Source organism: Ictidomys tridecemlineatus, chromosome 5 (genome assembly GCF_052094955.1).
Source record: "Ictidomys tridecemlineatus isolate mIctTri1 chromosome 5, mIctTri1.hap1, whole genome shotgun sequence".
Classification (NCBI taxonomy): domain Eukaryota; kingdom Metazoa; phylum Chordata; class Mammalia; order Rodentia; family Sciuridae; genus Ictidomys; species Ictidomys tridecemlineatus.
In genome coordinates, this window is record NC_135481.1 from 121,300,662 (window position 1) to 121,324,073 (window position 23,412).

Genomic DNA, 23,412 nt, shown 5'->3' on the forward strand with positions numbered 1-23,412 from the left:
GTAAGTACTGGGGCTACAAAGCTTAGTGGATTTGGGAGGGTAGGGAGGCACCTGTGCGGTGGTGTCCTGAGTGGAACTGCCACATGTTCAGGGAACACCATTTTTGCCTGGAAAATGACTAATAGACAAATGAGTTATTCAGACTTCAATATTTAACAGGCATTTTCTCAAAACATAAACTAAATGAGAATGTCACTTCAGTGATAAAATTTGAGCTTTTAAGGGAACTTCGGGCTCCCTGGTGATGCAAATGAATGGGATTTTTTTAATAGATACCACGAAATGAGTCACCACTTAGAAAGTCTTTGTAACTCAGTGAACCAGTATTTTCCAGATGACCAATAAATGACATTATACAATCATTCATGGGCAAGAGAGCCATGGAGAGGGCAACGTCCACCACTGGGCTTGCATGTAGGAGAGAAGAGGCCCCCTCTTGAGATTCGCCATCCATGTAGCAGCACCCCTGTAACAAACCGCCACCCTCCCCTTATGTAGTTTCAGAAGCCCACAGTCATCTGGAAGTGCTACCACCTGCTCCTCCCTTCCCAGGTGTCCTGCCTAAATTTCAGTCAGAACAGCCCTCTGAGCACAGGAGCTCGAGTGATGGTCCTGATCTCACGTTGACGAGATCGGCAGGAATGGAGAACACGCCACTCTCCTCACTGGGGTCATGTATGTTTTGGGAAAAATAGTTTATTTCTCATAAATGTATATTCTGTATATTAAGACATAATAAAGCCGGCACAGTGGCACGCAACTCTTATCCCAGTGGCTCAGGAGGCTAGGCAGGAGGATTGCAAGTTCAAAGCCAGCCTCAGCAAAAATGAGGTGCTGAGCAACTCAGTGAGACCCTGTCTCTAAATAAAATACAAAATAGGGCTGGGATGTGGATCTGTGATCAAGTGCCCCTAAGTTGAAGCTTAGTACCCCCAAAAAGAAAAAAGGAAAAAAAAGATATAATAGTCATTATTGTTACATTTCTCTGGTTTAATTTCTAATATAGTAAATATCAATAGATATCTCATAAACAAAAATTCTTTGTGGTCCCCAATAATTTTTAGGAGTTTAAAAGGGTCCTGAAACCAAAAAATTTAAGAGCAGCTCTTCTGAAATAGTACTTTTCAAAGGCTGCAGCCTCAGCACCACCTGAAAGCTTGTCTGAAGTCTGTAGATTCCTAGGCCCTACCCTAGCCCTGCAGAATCAGATCTTCTGGGTGGGCTACACCTCTCTGTGTCTTCACTCATCTTCCAGGTTGATCTTAGCCATGCCAGAAATTTAATAAAAACATCCATCTTTGGATTGTAAAAGTTTCTAAGTAATGTACACTTGCATTTTTTTCCACTGAATTCAGCATGTTTATTTGGTAGAGTTTCTGAATTGACTTGCACACTAAGACCAGTCTTAGTAGGCACAGGTGAGTATAACTGAAGTTCAGAAAGGGAAATGGTAATCAATGTTTGTATGAGTTGGACGATTAGAGGCACTTCACATCAGATGGGCCTCCCTGGAATTACCCATTCAGTTGACTGTGCAGGATTGCTAGATGGAACACTGCCCCTCACTCGGAAACGTGTGTACCGCACAATGCTGGATTCCAACACAGGTATTCAGTAACAGTCTCGGCTTTTGCAGAGCCTGCCCTTTCTTGTTTAAGGGATAAAACCAGAAAGCAGATAGGCACAGGGGCTGAGTGCTATGAAGGAGCCTGGAGTGGAGCAGACGAGAGGGGCCTCTCAGGGCAGCCCGCCCAAGCCCAAGACCATTGGAAGAGAGAGATTTGGGGATGGAGCACTTAGTGAGGCCGAAGTCTGCTGTGCCTGGAGCCTTGGGCTGCCCCAAATGATCTGGCAGCACAGTGAAGTACACACTGGGGTATGAAGAGATGCAAAGGAACTGGGTTGGGGCTGAGAGAACATTTCAGTGGACGGGGTGGATTGAACCAGGCAAACAGATGTTAAGGTAGAGATGAGATTAGTGGCAGATTTGGTTTGAGTTATTTAGGGAGAAGGAACAATGACCCAAGTGTGTGGGCCCTGGTGTGAGAGAGGGCAGGTTTGAATCATGGCACACCCCTTCACCACTGTGCATGCTCAAAGGGGAATCTCAGACACAGGGATAGCTCCCACTTGGCCCACAGTGTACCCTAGGCCTCCTGCTCTGTGTGCTGTGTTCTCTTTGGTGGGGCTTCCAGGAAGGACTGGTATGCCTATGTACCTCCTGCACATCTCTAAACCATTACTGTAGCTGGGGAAGTGGGTTCTGATTGTTACCCACCAAATCACATGGTAGACCTGGGGAGAAAGACATCCCCAGAGCAGGTGTGTCCATCTGTGTAGCCACTGATGGTGTTGCATTGGGCAGGCAGGCTTGAATGGGTGGAGTAAAAAGAGGTTTTGGCAACCATCTGCCTCATAGGAGGAAAGGGGACAGTGTGGAAAACTGGATGGCCCCCAAGATAAAGTTGCCACTCAAGCATCCTTTCCTTTCAGTGGCCTCAGAAATGGCCCAGAAAGCAGCTGACTTCCAAGCCTTTTCAGAACTTTCACAAGTGGGTGGCAAAATGCATCCTCCTCCTCAGAGTGGTGTAGGTCTTATTCCTTGATATTACTTTTTTTTTTTTTTTTTTTTGGTTAGGCTGTGCAACTGCCTCATAGAGAGCTAGTTAAGTTAGTTTAAATAGTGATTGAAGGGTTAAAAGCACATGATCTGAAGTGTGATTTCATGTTTGTAGCGTAGAAATGAATGCATAGAAGTAAAATTAAATTTGGGGAGAGAAAGCAAGTCTTGAAATGCTACACACAGCACAGCAGCATCATGCACGCCAGAGATTGATTTATTGATGGCACTTTATAAGTGGGTTATAAAAATGAATTTAGAGGAACACAAACTGTAGCTGCTTTTCGATAGTATGATCATGTAAGTTTTCCAACCATACTGTATATTTTAAAAATTTTAACAACGATTATGTACCACAGTACATGATCAAAAATCAACAAAGGGGCCTGGCATGGTGGTGCACTCCTGTAATTGCAGCTACTCCGGAGGCTGGGGCAGGAGGATCCCAAGTTCAAAATGAAACAGAGCAACATAGTAGAAAGAACTAGGCAAACAGAGGGACCTCATTTCCAAAAAAAAATAAAATCAGTAAACGTATGTTTTTCATTCTTTGAACAAAACCCACGAATTAAAATCAGGTAGTTTTTATGAAGTGTAGTGGAAGTGCTGCTAGCATTCATGTTAGGTCCCGGGAGCATGAGCTTGTTCCATTCTAGTCCTTCCACTCTGTGAATGAGTAGAGGCTGACTTGGAAGCTGATGGGTGCCATTGTTGTTCCAAGGGTGTGTTGGCCGGGTCCTTGGGGAGGCTCATTCCGGGCCCCAGGAGGGTTGGCTTGTGCTTCACTTTAGAATCCACATTGGATATCTTCACCCTCTTTCTCACACCTGATACTTGCAGTGGGTTCTGGACAGCCCCCCTTTCTGCCATAAAGCTGATGGTAGTTGGGAAATGGGTGAGAAAAGAGCATCTAATGCTGAGGGGTGTACAGTTCAGGGAAGTTTTCAGTGGTGTGCATCTTGCTTCAGGAGAGGGTTTAGACCAGCTTCCTCATTTTGCTTGGTCATTTTTTGTTTTGCCAAAGTTAAAATAGCTTGGGTTAAAGAAGAGCAGACATCAATGCTGAGCCAAAGGTACATTTAAAAAATATACTTTCTGAAATTTAGAGAATAATTTTTTTTTTACTTTAAATAGTAGTGATCCATTTTTAGAGATGTGCTCTTACTGTTTTGAAATTTTTCTTTATTTTGTTTGATAGTTTTTAATTACAAAAGGAATGCATGCTTATTTATAACATATGGAACAAATATTGTTTTCTCAAAGTCTGTTAGGAAGTTTGAGGCTTAGGGAGCAATTTCATTATCTGATTGTAAAAGGGTTTCACAGGTGCACACATGTGCTAAAAGCATCTAGCCCAGCACCTTGAATATGTGCAGTTAGTTGTATGTCAGTTATGTCTCAGTACAGCCTGGCTTTAGCTGCAGAGTTCTTAACTATTTCTTTAGTCTTGGGACACAGCGATCACTCAGACATTAAGGACATGGTGAATCAGGAAGCTTTGCAAAGGGACTTCTGGCCTAGTGAATCTTTTTTCTACAGCTCCTTTTAATTTTTTATTTATATTTATATACAGCAAAAGTCACTAGTTTGTGGAGGTTTGATAAATATTTAGAGTCCCATAACCACCACACAATAGAGATCTATTATGCTGCTGCTTTATAGTCAGAACCTTACTCCTGACATCACTAATCTGTCCTCTGTAGCTATCAAGTTGTCATTTTCCAGAATGTCATAGTAGATTTCGTGCCTTAGGGTCTATTTTCTCTTGCTTAGCATGACGGGCTCAAGATTCATGCATGTTATTGCACATACCAGGAGTTGATTTATTAGACAGAGGTCGCTGGTTTGTTTATTCATTCCCCAGTTGAGGGACATCTGGGTCATTTCCAGTTTGGGACAGTAAAGCTGCTGTGAATATTCATGTACACGTTCTGGACATAGGTTTCCATTTAACCTGGGTAAACACCCAGCAATGGGATCATCAGAGTAGTGTCACGTCTGACTTCCTCAGAAACCACCATTTGGCCCCTGTCCCAGCAGCGCATGAGCTGAGCCTGCTCACATCCTGCTGCGTCTGCACTGCCCTAATGACTAGTCATGCTGAGCATGCTTGCCCTGTGTTGTCTTGCTTGGTGAATCTCCTCACACTATTTGCCCTTTTTTAGTTAGGTTATTTTCTTTTTGTTGAGTTTTGAGATTTTTTTCTTTTTTTTTTTTTAATATTTATTTTTTAGTTGTAGTTGGACACAATACCTTTATTTATTTATTTTTATGTGGTGCTGAGGATCGAACCCAGGGCCTCACACATGCCAGGCAAGCACTCTCCCACTGAGCCACAACCTCAATCCTGAGATTTCTTTATATACTCTGCATATAGATCCTTTGCAGATATATGATTTGCAATTATTTTTTCTCACTCTGTAGCTTTCTTTTTTACTTTTTAAAGGATCTTTTGCAGAGCAAAGGTTTGTTTTGGGGGGGTTTTGTTTTGTTTTGTTTTTAATACCTTTATTTCACTTATTTATTTTTTATGTGTTACTGAGGATCGAACCCAGGGTCTCGCACGTGCAAGGCAAGTGCTCTACCACTGAGTCACAACCCCAGCCCCCAGAGCAAAGGTTTTTAATTGAGATGAAATTCACTTTACAATTTTACCAGAGGTGCTTTTGGTGTTGTATTAAGGAACCTGTCCTAACCTAAGCTCAGAAGGGCTTTCTCCTATGTTTTCATCATAGTTTTACATTTTACATGTAGGCTTATGGTCCATTTTGACTAAGGTCCACCTTTGGATGTTAAAGTGTTCTGTTTGTTGAACAGCATTTGTTGAAAAGACTGACCAAGGGGCTGGAGTTGTAGCTCAGTGGGAGGGCACTTGCGTAGCACTTATGAGGCACTGGGTTCAATCTCGAGCACCACATAAAAATAAGTAAATAAAGGTATTTTTAAAAAGTTGAAAAGAAAAGACTGACCCATCTCCATTGAATAGCCTTTCTGTCTTTCTCAAAATCAACCGACCCTATCAGTGAGACTTTGTGCACTCCACTACCTTCTGTTCTTTTTGTCTGTGGATCTCCCTGTTCACCAGTACCTATTCTCTTCAGTATTGTCACTTTATGGTAAACCTTGAGATCAGGTTGTGTTAATCCTCTTTGTTTTTTCCTCAAGTATTTTGGTTATTCTAGTTATTTTCCATTTGTGTTTTAAAATCAGTTTGTCAGCCAAGAATGATGGTGCATGCCTGTAACCCCAGCTACTCTGGAGGCAGAGGCAGGAGGATTGCAAATTCAATGGTAGCCTCAGCAACTTAGTGAGGCCCTGTCTGGGCAGGGGGAGAAAACATTGAAAGTCTTCATCTACCAGATGCCCTTTCAGGGTTTAGTTGGAATGTCTTTGACTGTGTGGATATGGAGGGAATTGGCATCTTAACAGTATGAGCCTTGAAAGCAAGAGCATAAGTGTCTCCCATTTTGGTCTTCTTCATTTTGTGTCTCTCAGCTTACAAATTCTTTTCCTGTTTCTTAGGCTCCTCAATCAGCATTTCATTTTTTGGTTCTGTTGTAAATAGGGATGTTCTTTGTTGGTTGGTTGGTTGGTGGCCCTGGGAACCAAACCTATGGCCTGGTGCCTGCTAGACAAGTGCTCTACCAACTGAGCTACAGCCCAGCCTCTGTTTCTTTGTTTTCTATTTGTAAGTCTTGTCCTTTTCTCTCCTGCAGTCCTGTCAAGTCCTGTGGTTTGGTGCATGCCTTGTAGTGTGTGTTTTCATCACCCCTGATGTATCATGTGCCCTGGGAGCTACTCATACAGACCCTTCACCCTGCTTTTCCTTTTGGTCAGTTTGTATCTTTGTGCTCAGAGTGGCTTGTTGTAGATGGTATATAGTTGGTTTTAGCTTTTTTATTCAATCAGATAATCTCTACCTTTTGATTGGAGTGTTCAGATAACTTACTTTTAATGTGATTATTGATATACTGGGCTTAAATTTACCATCTGGGCTCAGATGTAGCTCAGAGGCAAAGATTGTGGTAAGCATGCATAAGGCCCTAGGTTCAATCCTCAGACAATATTAAAAAAAAAAACCTACCACTGTGCTGTTTTTTCCTGTTTTTTAGTTGTAGTTGGATACAATATTGTTAATTAATTAATTAATTAATTTTTTTAATGTGGTGCTGAGGATCAAACCCAGGGCCTCTCCTAAACTAGGCAAGCACTCTGCCACTGAGCCACAACCCCAGCCCCTCCTCTGTCAGCTTTTTAACTTCAACTCTGTCATTTGATTTTGTTATTCTGATTAGTTATCCATGACAGTAGAATGCACTTTGACACATCCTACATAGATGGAGTGTAACTTCTCATCCTTCTGGTTGTACCTGGTGTAGAATCACACCAGTCGTGTAGTCATATATGCACATAGGGTAATAATGTCAGTTTCATTCTTCTATCCTTCCTATCCTCCAACCCTCCCCTCCCTTCACTCTGCTCTGCCTAATCCAAAGTAACTCTGTTCTTCCCTGACCCCCTGCGTTTTTGTGAATTAGCATCTGCATGTCAGAGAAAACATTTGGCCTTTGTTTGGGGGGATTGGCTTATTTCACTTAGCACAATATTCTCCAGCTCCATGCATTTACCAGCAAATGCCATCATTTCATTCTTCTTTAAGGCTGAGTAATATTCCATTGTTTAAATGTACTTCATTTTCTTTTTCTTTTTAAGGAGAGAGAGAGAATTTTTTTAATATTTATTTTTTAGTTTTCAGTGGACACAACATCTTTGTTTGTATGTGGTGCTGAGGATCGAACCCAGGCCGCACGCATGCCAGGCGAGCACGCTACCGCTTGAGCCATATCCCCAGCCCCTTCATTTTCTTTATCCATTCATTTATTGAAGGGCACCTAGGTTGGTTTCACAGTTTAGCTATTGTAAGTTGAGCTGCTGTAAACCTCAATGTGGCTGCAATACTATAGTGTGCCAATTTTAAGTCCATTAAGTCTAAACCTAGGAATGGGATAACTGGGTCAAATGAGGGTTCCATTCCAAGTGTTCTGAGGAATCTCCATACTGATTTCCATAGTGGTTCCACCAATTTGCAGTTTCATCAGCAATGTATGAGTGTACTTTTTCCCCCACATCCTCGCCAACATTTATTTTTGCTTATATTCTTGGTCTTAAGTGTTTATTTAGCTTTTCTAGAATCCATCTTTAATAATATCACAGTCTGCCTTAGGTTACAATGCCATGTAGAGTGTAAGAAAACCTCAACAGTGGTCCTGTTTCTTCCCTCCCAGTCTTTCTGCTGCTGTTGCCACACATTTTACTTCATGTTGCAAACCCCATGATCCATTATTAGTTTTGTTCTAAGTGGTTGTCTTTTAAAGAGATTTTATAATTTGTAACATCTTTTGCAGACATTTTCCAGTTTCCAGTGATCTCCATTCCACTGTGGAAGTCCAGGTCCAGAGGCCCATCTGCTCTTGGTATCCTGGCTAAGGGGCTTCCTTGCACGTTTCTGTAGTGTGGGTCTCCTGATGGTGATATGGACTGTTTCAACTTAAATGTGTCTGAAGGTCTTTCTTGGACTTCAGTGCTCATCTGGCTGTCTTGTTTGCATTGTTTGTGATGAGAAATCTGTGGTCATTACATTGTTCCTCTGGGTATAAAATATTTCCCCCTTTGGCTACTTGCAAGATTTTCTCATTCTTTGCTCTTTTCAGACCATTTGATGGTGGTGTGCTGTGGCATGGTTCCCTTTATCTTGTGTCTAGAGTTTATCTGTAGTTTTCATCAAATTTGAAAAACTGGCCATTAACTTTTTTTTCTTTATTCTTTTTTCCCCCCTTGCTATTATCTTTTCAAAAACATTTTTCTGCTGGGCGTGGTGGCACATGCCTGTAATCCAGTGATTCAAGAGGCTGAGGCAAGAGAATCACAAGTTCAAGACCAGCCTGGGCAACTTAGTGAGACCTTGTCTCAATATAAAAAGGGCTGGAGGCATAGCTTGGTAGTAGAGAGGCCCTGGTTCAATTACTAGAACCACATATACAAAAAAATTCTGTCCCCTGCCCTTTATCAGAACCACTTTAGGGACCCCAGTGATGCATGTGTGAGGGTTCTTAGTCATCCCGCAGCTCGCTGGTGCTGTTTCTTTTCTCTTCACAGAGCTGGGGGGTAGACCCAGAGCCTGTGCGTGCTAGCACTCTCTACCACTGAGCCACACCGATTGTGCGATTCTTTTCATCCCTCATGTTTTATTTGCGTAGTTTCCTGTCCTCAAGTTCACTGGTCTTTTCTGTAGTGTCCCATCTGTTTTTAATTCCATCATCTCACGTCTCACGCATATCGAATAGTTTGATGTGCCTGTTCTTACATCTTCCACATCTACACGTAACTTTTTCAATACATAGAATTAATATCCTCACTGCTAATTCTGATACCCATGACAGTTCTAATTGAGCTCAAATGACTGTTTTTTTCTGGTTATTATAAAGCATATCTTCCTGCTTCTTTGGCCTTTTTGTGTGTGGGTGGGGCTAACCGGGGATTGAACTGAGAAGCACTGAGAAGCACTCAACCACTGAGCCACACCCCCAGCCCTATTTTGTATTTCATTTAGAGACAGGGTCTCACTGAGTTGCTTAGTGCCTCACCATTGCTGAGGCTGGCTTTGAACTCTCAATCCTCCTGTATGTGTGGTCGTGAGATGTCTGACGTTGTGAATTTTGCCTTGTTGAGTGCTGCACACTTAGGTATTTCTGTTAATGTTCTTGAGACTTGTTTGTGAGCGTAACTAAGGTACTTCTTTTTGTTCTTGTGTTAGGTAAGATTCGAGCCATATTGATTTGAGGGCTCATTGCTTGCTACTGAGACAAGAGCCTTCTGATGATGAATCCGAGGTTCCATGAATTATTGAGTTTCTCCAGTCTGCTTGGTGGGAGAAGGGACTATTCCCAGTGCTGGGCTGGTATAATCATCCCTCGGCTTCTGTGGGGGCTGGCTTCAGGACCCCTCACAGAGGCATGTTCCATACAAACAAAACATTTTTCCAAACATTTTTCAACCTTGGTTGGTTTAATCCAAGGATTTGAAACATGGATATGGAGGTCCAGGCTGTTCTGGGTTCTCACTAAGCCTTTGGTTGGTTTTTTCCCCCAACTCTGGTAGTTTCTCATACACATTGTGGATTGGCTTCTGCTGTTTGACGAGGGACCCCGTAGACGTCTGGGTCAGTGTCTCCTGTGTGAAACCCTACCTTGTGAATCTTAGCCCCTGGCTGCTGTCTCCACCTGGGTTCTGTCTCCAGGCCCTGCAGCCTGCAGATCTGTCAGGACTGTAGCTGAGGTGATTATAGGGCTTGCTGTTTCTCAGGGATCACTAACCTTCATTACCTGAAATTCAGTGTCTGCAAAACTATTCCATGTAATTTTGCCTAGTTTCTTGGTCACTGCAGGGAGTAGAATAAACCCCATCCCAGTTACTCCATCTTGCTAGAAGCGTAAGTCTCTGCTTCGTTTTTAACATATTCTCAGTAAACAGTTCTGTCCACACAGATGATCCAGCAATAATTGTAAAAAGTGTAGTGAGGATGTAGCTCAGTGGTAGAAAGTTGCCTAGCATGCACAGGGCCCTGGGTTCAATCCCTGTGTACTACCAAAAAAATTAAAAATAAAATAAAAATCACAGACTACTTCATCTCTCTTTTTAAAATATATTGATCCAGCTATGTGCATCAACTAGAATTCTGGGTTTGGGGGTCAGGGGATGTAGTGTGAAGTTGGTTGGCTCTACACATGTGACTGAGAAGTGACAAGCCCTGTAGTTCTCAATGTCCCGAATCACTTTACTTATAGCATGTGGTAGCAGCCTATGTTCCTCTGGATTCAATCCCTGTACCCCCCCCCCAAAAAAAAAAAAAAAAGCCTACACTGAGATTTCATCTCAGACCAGTCAGAATGGCAGTCATCAAGAATGCTGGAGAGGATGTGCAGAAAAAGAACCACTTTTTACACTGTTCTTGGGACTGTAAATTAGTACCACCACTATGAAAACCAGTAGTTTCTCAAAAGGTTCCTCAAAATGCTAGGCATGGAACCACCATCAACCCAGCTCTACCACCCCTTGGTATTTATCCTAAAGGATTAAAGTCATCATATTACAGTGTCTTTGTCAGCTTTTTCACCTTTGTGACTAAAAGTTCTAAAGTATTCTAAACCTCCTCACATTTTATTTTTAAAACTTACTTTATGATAAAGCAAATTATTAGAATGTTGATGGCAAAATCTAGGTGGTGGCCATTCACTATACAGTTCTTCTAACATTTTTGGAAATTGGTCATTAAAATATGTTGGGATGCATTATTTAGAATCTATGTAAAACTAACCTTTCTCCCACAGTTATGATAAACTTCCAAAGCCATTGTTATTCTTAAATGACAGTAATTAAACTGGATTACAAATATTATGAATTATTACTTATCATGTATAGATTTTCTATTCTTAAACTTGAAAAACAAAAATTTTAAAGTAAATGGCCAACAAATATGTGAAAAAAAATGTTTAACATCATTAGCAATTAGGTAAATGCATATCAAAACTACACTGAAGCTGGGCACAGTGGTACACACCTGTAATCCCAGCAGCTCAGGGGGCTAAGGCAGGAGGATTGCAAGTTCAAAGTCAGCCTCAACAACTTAACAAGACCCTAAGCAACTTTGCAAGACCACGTCTCTAAGTAAAATATAAAGGAGGGCTGGAGATATGGCTCAGTGGTTAAGTTCCCCTGGAGTCAATCCCTGTACCCAAAAAAAAAAAAAAAAAAAAACTACACTGAGATTTCATCTCAGACCAGTCAGAATGGCAGTCATCAAGAACACAGATAACAATAAATGCTGGAGAGGATGTAGGGAAAAAGGACCACTTTTTACACTATTCTTGGGACTGTAAATTAGTATAACCATTATGGAAACCAGTTTGACGGTTCCTCAAAAGGCTAGGCATGGAACCACCATACAACCCAGCTCTACCACCCCTTGGTATTTATCCTAAAGGATTAAAGTCATCACATTAAAGTGTTTTGTCAGCTTTTCACCACTGTGACTAAAAGCCCTGACCAGAACAATTGTAGAAAAGGAAAAGTTTATTGAGGACCCACAGTTTCAGAGGTCTTAGTCCATAGAAAGTGAGGCAGAACATCATGGTGGCCAAGTGTGGCAGAGGGAAGTAGTTCACATGATGATCAGGAAGCAGAGAAAGAAACTGCACTTGCCAAATACAACTATATACCTGGAAGCCATGCCCCCATGCCCCACCTCCTCCTGCCACACCCCACCAGCCTTCAGTTACTACTCAGTTAATCTCATCAGGTGATTAATTCACTGATTGGATTTAGGCCCTTGTGACCCAATCATTTATTTTATGAACCTTCTTGCATTGTCTCACACATGAGCTTTTGGGAGATGCCTCACATGCATACCCATGTTTATAGCAGCACAATTCATAGTAGCCAAACTATGGAACCAGCCTAGGTGTCCATCAACAGATGAATGAATAAAAAAAATGTGGTGTATGTACACAATGGAATTTTATTCAGCCATAAAGAAAAATGAAATTATGGCATTTACAGGAAAATGGATGAAACCGGATATCATAATGTCAAGCAAAATAAGACTCAAAAGGTCAGGGTCATATGTTTTCTATCATAGGCAGAAGCTATCAAGGAAAAAGGAAGAGAAAGATGGGGGTGGATCTCATGAAAATCAAGCAGAGAGCATTAAAGGGAAGGGAACAAGGGGTGGAAGGTGGGGAGGGAGCGGGGAGTGATATCAGTCAAATTATATTGTTATGTTACGTATAGTGTGCATGAACGTATATGTAACAATAAATCCCATCAGTATATATGTAACAATAAATTCCATCAGTATGTACAACTATAATGCACCAATGGAAAGGAGGGGGGGGATTTTAAGTAAACTCAAGCCAAAGCTGGGCACACTGATGTACGCCTGTGATCCCAGCTACTTGGGAGGCTGCAGCAGGAGAATTAAAAGTTCCAGGCCAGACATCATAGCAAGACCCTATCCCAAAGTAAAATAAAAAGGGCTGGGGATGGAGCTCAGTGGTGGAGATCTTGCCTGACATGCTCATGGTCCTGGTTTCTGTCTCTACTATAGCAAACACAAACTCAAGTCAGGTGGGTGGTAAAAGCCTGCAGCCTAGCTACCAGGAGGATCACTTGAGTACGCAAGTTTGAGATCGGTCTGGACAACATAATGAGAACCCTGACTCAAAAAAATAAAATAAACTACATTCATACACATAATTGTGGCTATCATATTTTCATGCTTATCTGAAGTAAGGTCTTGTACATTCAGTTATAAAATACTTATAAAAATTATTCATTGTTGGGCTGGAGTTGTGGCTCAGTGGTAGGGTGTTTGCCTTCCATGAGTGGGGCACTGGGGTTCCATCCACAGCACCACATAAATAAAATTGTGTTCATGTAAAAATTTAAAAGATATTTTTAAAAACTTATTCATTGTTTCAATAGTTGTAGTTAAATGTCCTTTACTAGTATTGTACAAAGATTCTGTAGGTTTTTGTTTCCATGCTTTCATATTTTATTTAAGAACATATAGTTGGAGCATCTAGTCTGAAAACTGAAATCTAAAATATTCCAAAATCTCTAACATTTTGAGCATCAGCATGACAAGTGGAAAATTGCACATCCAACTTTATGTGAGTGGTCACAGTCAAAATGCAGGCATCTAAAAGTGTTGTATAAAATTATTGTCAGGCTTCAAAAAAAAAAAAAAAGCTAAAGTACAAAAAATAATTAAGTAAAAAGGATTTTTAGATTTACCTTCAGGCTATATATATATGTAAAGTGCATATGAAAACTAAATTTCCTGTGTATACTTGGATCTCATCCCTAAGATATCTCATTATGTAAATATTTCAGAATCCAAAAAAAACCAAAACTCTTCTGATCCCCAGCATTTCAGATAAAGTATATTCAACCTATATTTGAGTAGATGATGAAAATAGCAAGCTATTCAAAATAAAAGTTTTAAATATAGCTTTCTTTCCTTAAATAGTATATTCTGGCATCTATTTTAGAGGGAAGATTGCATTCTTTGAAAGCAGCTGTGGCCATAGAGAAAGTGGCAACAGGACTGTTTTTGTTCTCCTGGAGAATGTGCTGAGTACCTGTGCTGTCACGGGTGGGGCAGGAAGAGGACACCCCAGAACCCCCTGTTGTCTGGTTACATTTGAGAAAAGTAGCAGGAGAAAACATGCGCCTGAGTAGGAGAGCATGCAGTCAGGGACCCACATTTGACTGTCATCACGATACAGTTGAGAGCTGTCTGATCTGGCAATTTCACAGTTCTCAGGTGTTACTGGGTGTCACTGTTCAAAGATGACTGATGTGTGCTTGTCCCAGAGGATCCAGTTGCTCTCAGAAAGTACTTGAGGACCTCCTAGGTGCCAGCGCTTGAGTCTGAGCAGTGTGTGACTTGGGCTTTCATTTCCAAGTTCTGGCACCATGACAGCCAACTAGAAATCACTAGACTGGTGAGGAAAGGGGCCGTTTAAGTTCCTTGAGTTCATAAAAAATTCAGCTAAACTTGTTTAAAGGTTGCGTTCAACCAGGGTACTGTGGTGCGCACCTATGATTCCAGCTACTCTGGAGGGTGAGGCAGGAGGATCGCAAGTGCCAGGCCAGCATGAGCAGCTTAGTAAGCCCCTGCCTCAGAATAAAAAGTGAAAATGGATGGGATGTTGCTCAATCCCCACCAAAAAAAAAAAAAACCACCACCACTTTGCATTCCCCTTGCGAATTGCTTTGTGAACCCCGCTGTTGTGGACGGCAGCTTCTCCCTTTCCTCGGGTCTTCCTGAGGCTCTTATCAGAGACTCTACTCACTCCACTGAGTCCCTCTGACTTGGGAAGTTATCTCCTAGGCATTGAGAGTATTGGTTTGGGGAGGGGGGGGTGCGGTCTTCCTATCTGGTACACTTCCTTATTGCTTTGATAGAAGAGAGTTCTGCTGTCAGCTTTGTGCTTCAGTTTTTGCAGCTGGTTGTGGACCATCCAGCTGTAATGTTTTCTAACAAATGACAGCTTTGTGAGTTTTTCTTGTTGTTATTTAGGGATTTTTATTTTTTTCTTGTTGTAGTTTGGTTAGTTGGTTGGTTTTGGTACCCGAGATTGAACCTAGGGGTTCTTAGCCACTGAACAACATCCTCAGCCCTTTTTTGTGTTTTTTTAGAGACAGGTCTTGCTGAGTTGCTTAGGTCCTCGCTAAGTTGCTGAGGCTGGCTTTGATCCTCCTGCCTCAGCTTCCCAAGCTGCCGGGATCACAAGTGTGTGTACCACCATGCTCTGCCACGGTTTTTTATTTAAAAACCTAATGTTGGGCTGGGGATGTGGCTCAAGCGGTATCGCGATTACCTGATAGGCACGGGGCACTAGGTTCAATCCTCAGCACCACATAAAAATAAAATAAAGATGTGTCCACCGAAAACTAAATATATATATATATATATATATATAAATTCCCTCTCTCTCCCTCCGTCTCTCTCCCTCTCTCTCTCCCCCTCTCTCCCTCTCTCTCCTATCTCTTTCTCAAAAAAAAAAAAAAAAAAAGATAATATTGCCAGGTACAGTGGCACACACCGGTAATCCCAGAAGCTTGGGAGGCTGAGGCAGAATGATCTCGAGTTCAAAGCCAGCCTCAGCAAAAAACAAGGCGCTAAGCAACTCAGTGAGACCCTGTCTTTAAATAAAATACAAAGTTTAGGGCTGGAGATGTGGCTCAGTGGTCGAGTGCCTCTGAGTTCAATCCCCCATATCCCCTCTCAAAAAAAAGCTACTGCTAAAGGGACTTACCCCTTTCCCAGGAATGTATCTTCTAGCAGCCCAACTCTCAGAACCTAATGTTCAGTGTGTGCTTGGAAGAGAGAGGCCACCATTCTTCTAGTGGACTCACCTGTTATAAATTCTTTTCAAGCCGGATGCAGTGACACACACCTCCCAGCCACTCTGGAGGTTGAGGCAGGAAGATCGCGAGTTCAAGCCAGCCTCAGCAACTTAGCAAGGCAATAAGCAACTCAGTGAGATCCTGTCTCAAAATAAAATACAAAATAGGGCTGGGGATGGGGCTCAGTGGTTGAATGCCCCCGAGTTCAATCCACGATACCAAAAAAAAAAAAAAAAAGAAAGGTGGCTAGGAGTTACAAGTAGACTTTTTTTTTTTCTTACACAAGAGAAATACTTCTAATCAATAGAGTGGCTCTAGGAGGGTCATTGTCAAGGATGCCATGTTATTCTGCCGGAGCTGCCAGAACTGAAGATTACAGGATGCTGGCCTGACCTGTGGGCATCCATTTCTCTCTAAGATCAAGGTGCTGGCAGGGCTCCAGCTTGCAGGGGATGGCTTTATCCTCACGAGGCCTTTCCTCTGAGCAAGTGCAACTGGGTGGGGGAAGTCTGATCTCCCCTAAGATCAGAACCCACCCTTAAGGACCTCACTTTTCAGTTACTGCCTGCATGCTCCATCTCCAGCTACAGCCACAAGGGGTTAAGGGCTTCAGTGTCTGAAGGAGGGGTGCCAACATTCCATACTGAAAGAGGGCCCACGGGTCACAACAAGGTGTTGTGTTCACCAGGCAAGCACCTATCCAGCACATGGTCAGTGAACATGGCCTGTGGGCCTCGGGTGAGCACTGCAGGGGGCTTCAACTTGAAACTGCAGTTACTACAGCACAATCAGTTCACTAAGAAACCCCAGCTAACTGGCGTTCAGTCAGGATTTCACCCGAGAAAGAGCTGGGGAGAGAGAGGGTTTTCAAGCAGCAGGAGGCAAGTGGGTGGAAGGCAGGCAGCTCTGGGCTGGCAAGAGGTGGGGATCTCTTCTCCCTTCAGGAAGCCATAGCTTTGATCTTAAAGGCCTTTGACTGGTTGGATGAGGGCCACCCACACCATGAAGGGTCATCTCTACTCAAAGTTCACTGATCATAGATGCAAACCACATTTACAAACACCTCCACAGGACACCCGGTCAGTGTCTTCTTGAATAAACCGAATTCCAGCCTAGCCTGGTTGGCATGAGGTGAACTGTCACACTGGGGAACCTGTGCCTCTTTAACTGTGATCAGTCACATCACACCCTCCTGCCCTGGGTACATCTTGAGCAGAAGGCTTAGCTTTCCAGTCATCTCTAGCTACAGGGCCCCCTTGAGCTTAAAGCTATCTTTTCAGACTTGCCCAATCTCACCCAACCCCATCCCCACGGGCAGCCAGCTCCCTGAGGGACTTGAAGTGGGGGTGGGAGAGGCTGCCCCTCTGCTCCCCCTGAGCCGAGCTGGAAGGCAGTTCCCCATTTGTGCCTTTGCCCTCTGTGGCCTCCACAATGTGGTGGTTCCTCCCTGTGTGGTGCACCTGGGTCTCCAGGTGGTGCTCAGCCTCTGGGAGGACAGCACTACCCCTTCCTCCACACTCCAGCCTCCCTGCTGCATGAGCCATCTGTCCCATGGTGGTCTCCTTGGCGGCCCCATAGACCACTCTGCCATCTGCTTCTGCCTCTGGCCAGGTGCCATCCTGGTCCCCAGAGGCCTTTGCTCCCAAGTAGGCACCTAGCTGGCCCTGCAGCACCCACTCACTGAAGAGCCAAGTGTTCTGAAGGCAGCCCTTGACCCCTCCCCTACTGTTTGCTTTGAGGGGAGCCCAGGCAGCCGCAGGTTAGGAGGGCTGGAGACTCGTTTCTTGCTCTCCTCTCAGCACTTCCACAGCCCCAGGAGGCACAGAGCTGGAGAGGGGGGTTGGCGATGACAGATGCCATTCTTCGACCCCCTTTACAAGCCCTGGAGGAGACAGTGGCCCCCACAGACCGTGTGGCCTCCTCAGTGTCTATGCTCCCTGTCCCTGCTTGCCTTGTCCCTGGGCTCTGGGAGCAGGGGGCAAGAAAAGCCCTCCCTGCCTTATGCTGAGGGCCTGCGGGCTGGTGACGAAGAGCGTCCTGCTCACCAGTCTCTGGGTTCACTGCTGGAGGTCTGGGAGGACTCACAGGCCTGGGCACACACCTGGTTCACAGAGGGGAACATCACTGGAGACACACCCCAGCAGCAGCCAGAGCTGCTCAGGGTTAAATTCCAAATTTTTTCCCTTTCTACTGCAATCTTAGGAAAATCACTCCTTTATTTTCACTAAAAGATTTTTTTTTTAATTAGTTGTGGGCTTCTGGTCATTTTTTCCTCCTCCATTTCTGTACCACCTGCACCCACTGCAGCTGCCCTTCACAGCAACACCCCGCAGATGACACACAACGAGCACTGGTACTCTGGCCTTGGTAGCTGATGACTTCACAAGTTGGATATCAATAACTGTAAAGAGAAGAAGAAATGGGCAGCAGCGAGCGCTCACTGACCTTGACCAGAGGGGACATATCAGCCTGCTTGCTGGGCTCCCTGTTGGCATCTCCTTGTCCCTGTCCTGCAGCTGGATTTTATCTTTATGTCAGATATTTGATTTGCACATTTGAAGATGCTCACCAGTAAGCCAGGCTCCAGAGTCCAGAGATATAAAAGGCCCTCATTGGGCTCACAGATCGGCAAGGTAACAAGTCACATCTAGACTTGGTACAAGAGAAAAATAGGCTGGAAGTTAATACAGAAAAACTAAACTTTGACGCTTATATCACTGACCTGTCAATGTGTGTTGTGCAAGTCTAAACGGACTGCAGAGTTTAACCAGCCAGTCACTAGGGATATCGTATGTGACACTGCTGCTTCTCGTCGTGACAGGAGCAGTGACAGGGCAGTGCGGTGCAGCCTTGGCTGGTTTTCAGCCTCTACTCTGCCACACTAGAACATTCTCCTTGCTTTCCCACCCACTGATGGGACAGGACCTCAGAAGTTACCACTCCCCTCTCAGCATTCGTTGGCATCATGTCTTTGAAAGTGTGACAGTTAAAAGGCAAGATGTCTCTGGGGGTCAGCTTGATGTTCACCTGCCTGAGGTGGCCGATTTCCTGCTGCACTTTTGACCCAGGCTCCTTTTGGAGACCCACACTACTTCTGAATTTTGAGGCTAACGACAGGTCACTTTACCATGAGAAGGAACTATCATTAAGATTACTAATGTGTTTTAAATGCTCTTGGTAAATATTTTAAACTTCCTGATTGTAATCATAGACTATGTGGATTTTAGTTTGCAGTTAACATGTTTCGAACATTGCCGCCTTCCTCCAATCCCACGGGAGCAGAATTTGACCCAGAGGAGGACGAACCAACGTTAGAAGCAGCCTGGCCTCATCTGCAGGTGCTGGACTGGGGGGATGGCAGGCCTGAATAGGAGGGTGCCAGCCACATGTGTGTGTGTTCCCCCAGCTCAGTAGAGGCCTGGCTTCAGCTGCTAGCCAGTGCACCTTGGGTCTTTAGTGGCACAGACCTTACAAAACTACAGATAAAAGAAAAATGTTTTAGCAGAGAAGTGTGTGTGCACACTTGATACTGACTGTAAAGACATGGAATCACTGATAAGTCTTCTGTGGCAGTGCCCTGTTATGGTTAACCATTGAGTTCAAGCCTAGAGGACTTGGGCGGGTATGTTTCCAGCCTTCAGTACCTGGATTTAACTGTGCCACTGTGTTCCCAGGCTCCTGAGCTGACTGACCCCTTTTTATGATGTATATGTGAAACACAAGATTGTTGAGTTAAGAGGCACCAAGGCCAGCATGAGCAAAGCAGGGTCAGGCGTGAGGATAGGGAGGACACATCACCCCTAAGGCAGAAGAGAAAGAGCTAGGAAAACGAGGAAGGAACCAGACAGTGGGTCACATGGGGAGGGTTCCTTGGAAGCCAGGCCCTCCCCCTCTCAGCACCTGGCTTCCACATGTGCTCCTGACAGGCAGGCCACTCAGTGATGCCCTGTACACTCACCAAGGGGAATCATAGCAGCTGCCATTGAGGGTCTCGTCTTTGTGCCTGTCTTCCCTAGCAGACCCAGAGTTCCTGTCAGCTTGGCTCTGTGCCTCAGCACTGCAGGACACTTACAAGTGACAGGTTGCAGATCCCACCTGGAGTTTGGTCATGACCTGAACTGTGCACCGTGGGCTCTGAGCAGTTACTTAAGCATGGGTGACATAGGCCCTGGAAAGCATTCTACTGAAGTGCCATTTAAGGGAAGTCTCAGTTCTCACTAAAAAAAAAATAATAACCATCCCTAGTTATTATGTGCAAGGCCACGGCGCATTCCCCAGCACCCCAGCACAGAACAGAGCCCAGTCCTGACTATCCAGCTGTCGTCACTCTGTAGAGATGTGGCTTTTTGTAAAAAATCTAATGTTTTCAGGACATTAAAGATTCAGCTAAGCATATTTTCATCTTTTGATGAAATTCCATGATGTTTGATTCACTGTTGTTTTTTTCCTCCTAGCTTGTTTATGAGTTTTTCTTAAGATTTTTAGAGTCTCCAGATTTCCAGCCTAATATAGCGAAGAAATATATTGATCAGAAATTTGTATTGCAGGTAAGGTCACAGATTAACTGAAATTTCAGGAGCCCTGATCTGCAGAGTGTACACGTCACTGAGTGTCTTTTTTTCTTGAAGCTTTTAGAGCTCTTTGACAGCGAGGATCCTCGGGAGAGAGATTTTCTAAAAACCACCCTTCACAGAATTTATGGAAAGTTCTTAGGCCTGAGAGCGTACATCAGAAAACAGATAAATAATATATTTTATAGGTAAGTCTCTGCATGGGTGGCGTTCCTCCTTGTGCATGGTGTGTTCGTTTTCACATTTGACGCCAGCGTCTCCCTGGCCTGGGTGAGTACAGCAAAGGAAGGCTGCAGTAGCGTGGCGCTACAGGCCCAGTGACACAGTGTCAGTGGGCCAGGCTGCTCCTCCTTCCTTCCCTCCATTCCCTGACCCTCTCTCTGCATGCTCCAGGGCCTGCTGTATAGGTGGCTTCCCTCCTTTGCTCCATTTCTGCTGAATTGTCCAGTTGTCCAAAAATGTGGATAGATTAACTGTCTGAACCCACTTGTTCCCTCTACCCGTGTGCTACCTCATTCTTTTCCTGTTGGATCTCAGTATGGAAGAGGAATGAGCAGGAAAGTAACTAGCCTTAACCTGGCAACATCTGTGAACACAGACACAGGAGAGGAAGCACGCTGGGCACAGTGGGCAGAGCAGGACAGCTTTCCAACGCTGCACCCATGCCTGGGCCTGCAGGACCCTGGGGAGCAATCGCAGACAGCCCGCATCGCTGAAGGAATATTGCAGGGTGCGCCATAACGTCCTCACACAGCCCCGCCTCCCCAGCCCTGTTCACGTCTCTGGCCAGGCCTCATGGATTCTAATGTCCCTCAAACTGCTAACAACCTTCTGCTGCTGCCCGCATCCCCCACACGCCCACCCTTCTCTGGATGGTGGGGTGCAGCCTCCTAGTCTTCTGCTCGCGTCCAGCTATCCGTGCCAGGGCCTTGCCACCTTTGTCACCCTCCCGGCTCACCTAGCTCTTGGTTCCCTGAGCTCTCCAGGCTTCCCAAGGATCCTCTTCCCTGGAAACCCACCTGAAAGTGTCTTGGTCCTATCGTATCCTGTGCTCTGTTGTGTCCCCAGGCCCAGCACCAGCTTCGTGAGGTGACTGCAGTGGCACAAAATGAATGCCTGATGGAGAACATGGTTCCTGTGGTTCCTCATCTGTCCCTGGAAGGCTTACCAAATAAGCAGTTTATTCTGTAATTTTAGTTGCTCAAGTAGCTTGCCTTTCTATGATATCTGACTATAGGAAGTGACAAATCCTAGTGATGATGGGAACACTGTAACAATGTCCCTTCATGAGATAAGAAAGTGGGGGAGTTCCATGTAGTCTAGCCACAGGGCCGGGCCCTGGTTATTGCCCAAAGAAGGAGCCCAAGATGCCAGCCACAGTAACATGCAGGCCTGGCAGGTCCTCCCTGCATCACAGTGACTGGGCAAGGGAAGAGGAGGCAGGGGCTGAGACAGGCTCATGGAACAGCAACCCTCCTTCACCCGTCTCTCCCTTCTGACCTTTGGGCACCCAGTGGTTGGAGACATGAGCCGCTTCTGTGCCCTTGTCTTCACCCTGATGGCATTTTGGCACTGGTGCTCATTGTGTATGTGGCTTTCCTTTGAACTCCTTCCAAGTTCAAAGGTCCCATTTGTATCATGGAGCCCAGTCCTGACTCTCTGTAGTCAGAGAATGACGTCATTCTCCTAAATGTCATGTTCCTGTTTTATGTTTCTTGGTACTGCACTTCCTTTTTAACAAGATCATTACTTGCCTGCTGTGGGTATCTATCAGAACAAATACACGCTATTTAAATAGCATCGAACAGGTGTGACTTAAATCCCATCCTTTTAATCCTAAAATTAAAGCTTTGCTTCCAGTGGTTCTGTTTCCTCAACGCTAGTGGGTTTGCTCAGATAGCAGAACCACAAATGCATTGAGCACCTGCACTGAGCAAAAGGTGGGACTGGCATGCTGCTTGCTGGTGGAGCACCTGCACAGCACGTGCAAGGCCATAGTGCATTCCCCAGCACCACAGGATCAGTGAGCAAGTAGATCTCAGACCCAAGGGAAACTGGATAGCCAAAATACTTAGCTTATTGAAAAGTTATTACACATAACTTAGTTCTTTTTTCATCAAAGGGTCAGTGCTAGAGTATCCTATTTTTGTGGGTTTTTTCCTCTAATCTTTTCTGTAATTATTTTGGAATATACAGTCAAAAGGGAACATGTTATTTAGATTCTGTGATTGGCTTGGTCCTTTATTGTTGTTTCAGGTGAGCTTTTGAGAAATGTATTCAGCTTACCTAAGTTCTGTGTCATACAGGTTGAGCATCCCTGATCTAAAATCCAAAACACTCCAAACTCCAGAACTTTTTGAACCGGGTGCAGTGGCACATGCTTATAATCCCAGTAGCTCCAGAGTCTGAGGCAGGAGGATCACAAGTTCAAGACCAGCCTCAGCAACTCAAAGCAACTTAGTGAGGCTCTAAGCAAATTAGGAAGACCCAGACTCAAAACATAAAAAGGGCTGGGATGTGGCTCAGTAGTAAAGTGTCCCTGGGTTCAATCCCAGGTACAAAAAAAAAAAAAAAAAAAAAGCCTTTTGAGCATTGACATGATGCCACAGGGGGAAAATTTCACACATGACCTAATATGATAGGTCACAGTCAAAATGCAAGCATGGCATAGCCAAGTGTAGTACTCTACTCCTTAAGTCCCAGCTACTCAGGAGTCTGAAGCAGGAGGATCACTTGAGCCCAGGAGTTCAGGGCAGCACAGTGAGATATTGTCACAAAATTCTTTTTAATTTAAAAAAATAAATGACAGGAATACTAAAACCATTGTGTGAGCTTACTTTGAGGCTATGTATAAAAGATGTATATGAAATATAAGTGAATTTCAGGTTTCAACTTGGGTCCTGTCCTCAAGATTGCTCATTTTATGTATATGTAAATGTCATAAAAACTGAAGAAAGTTTGACATCCAAAACTGTTTTAGGTAAGGGATTCTCAACCTATACAACTGCCTCTTGTAAGAAAAGTATTTCAAACCTATTTCATTCAACTTCTTGAAAATATTAATACAACCAAGCACAGTGGCACACACCTGTAATCCCATCAGCTCAGGAGGCTGAGGCAGGAGGATCATGAGGTCAAAGCCAGCCTCTGCAACTAGAGCCAGGTGCAGTGATGCATGCTCATAATCCTAGCTAGGCCCTAAGCACTATAGTGAGACCCTGTCTCAAAATATAAAAAGGGCTAGAATGT

General features: G+C 44.2%; 1 protein-coding gene across 15 annotated transcripts in view; it reads left to right on the top strand.

The window, feature by feature from the left end:
* Ppp2r5c (protein phosphatase 2 regulatory subunit B'gamma) overlaps window positions 1-23,412 on the top strand; it is a 138,662-nt gene that overhangs the window by 83,774 nt on the left and 31,476 nt on the right. For all 15 annotated transcript variants that reach the window (XR_013439307.1, XM_078050921.1, XM_078050915.1 and 12 more), the window contains 3 exons: window positions 18,820-18,930; window positions 20,047-20,139; window positions 20,221-20,351. Coding sequence is in view for 14 of the 15 variants with exons in the window: in XM_078050921.1 (XP_077907047.1) it covers window positions 18,820-18,930; window positions 20,047-20,139; window positions 20,221-20,351 (335 nt within the window). In the remaining variant the exon portion in view is untranslated. The remainder of the gene's footprint in view (window positions 1-18,819; window positions 18,931-20,046; window positions 20,140-20,220; window positions 20,352-23,412) is intronic.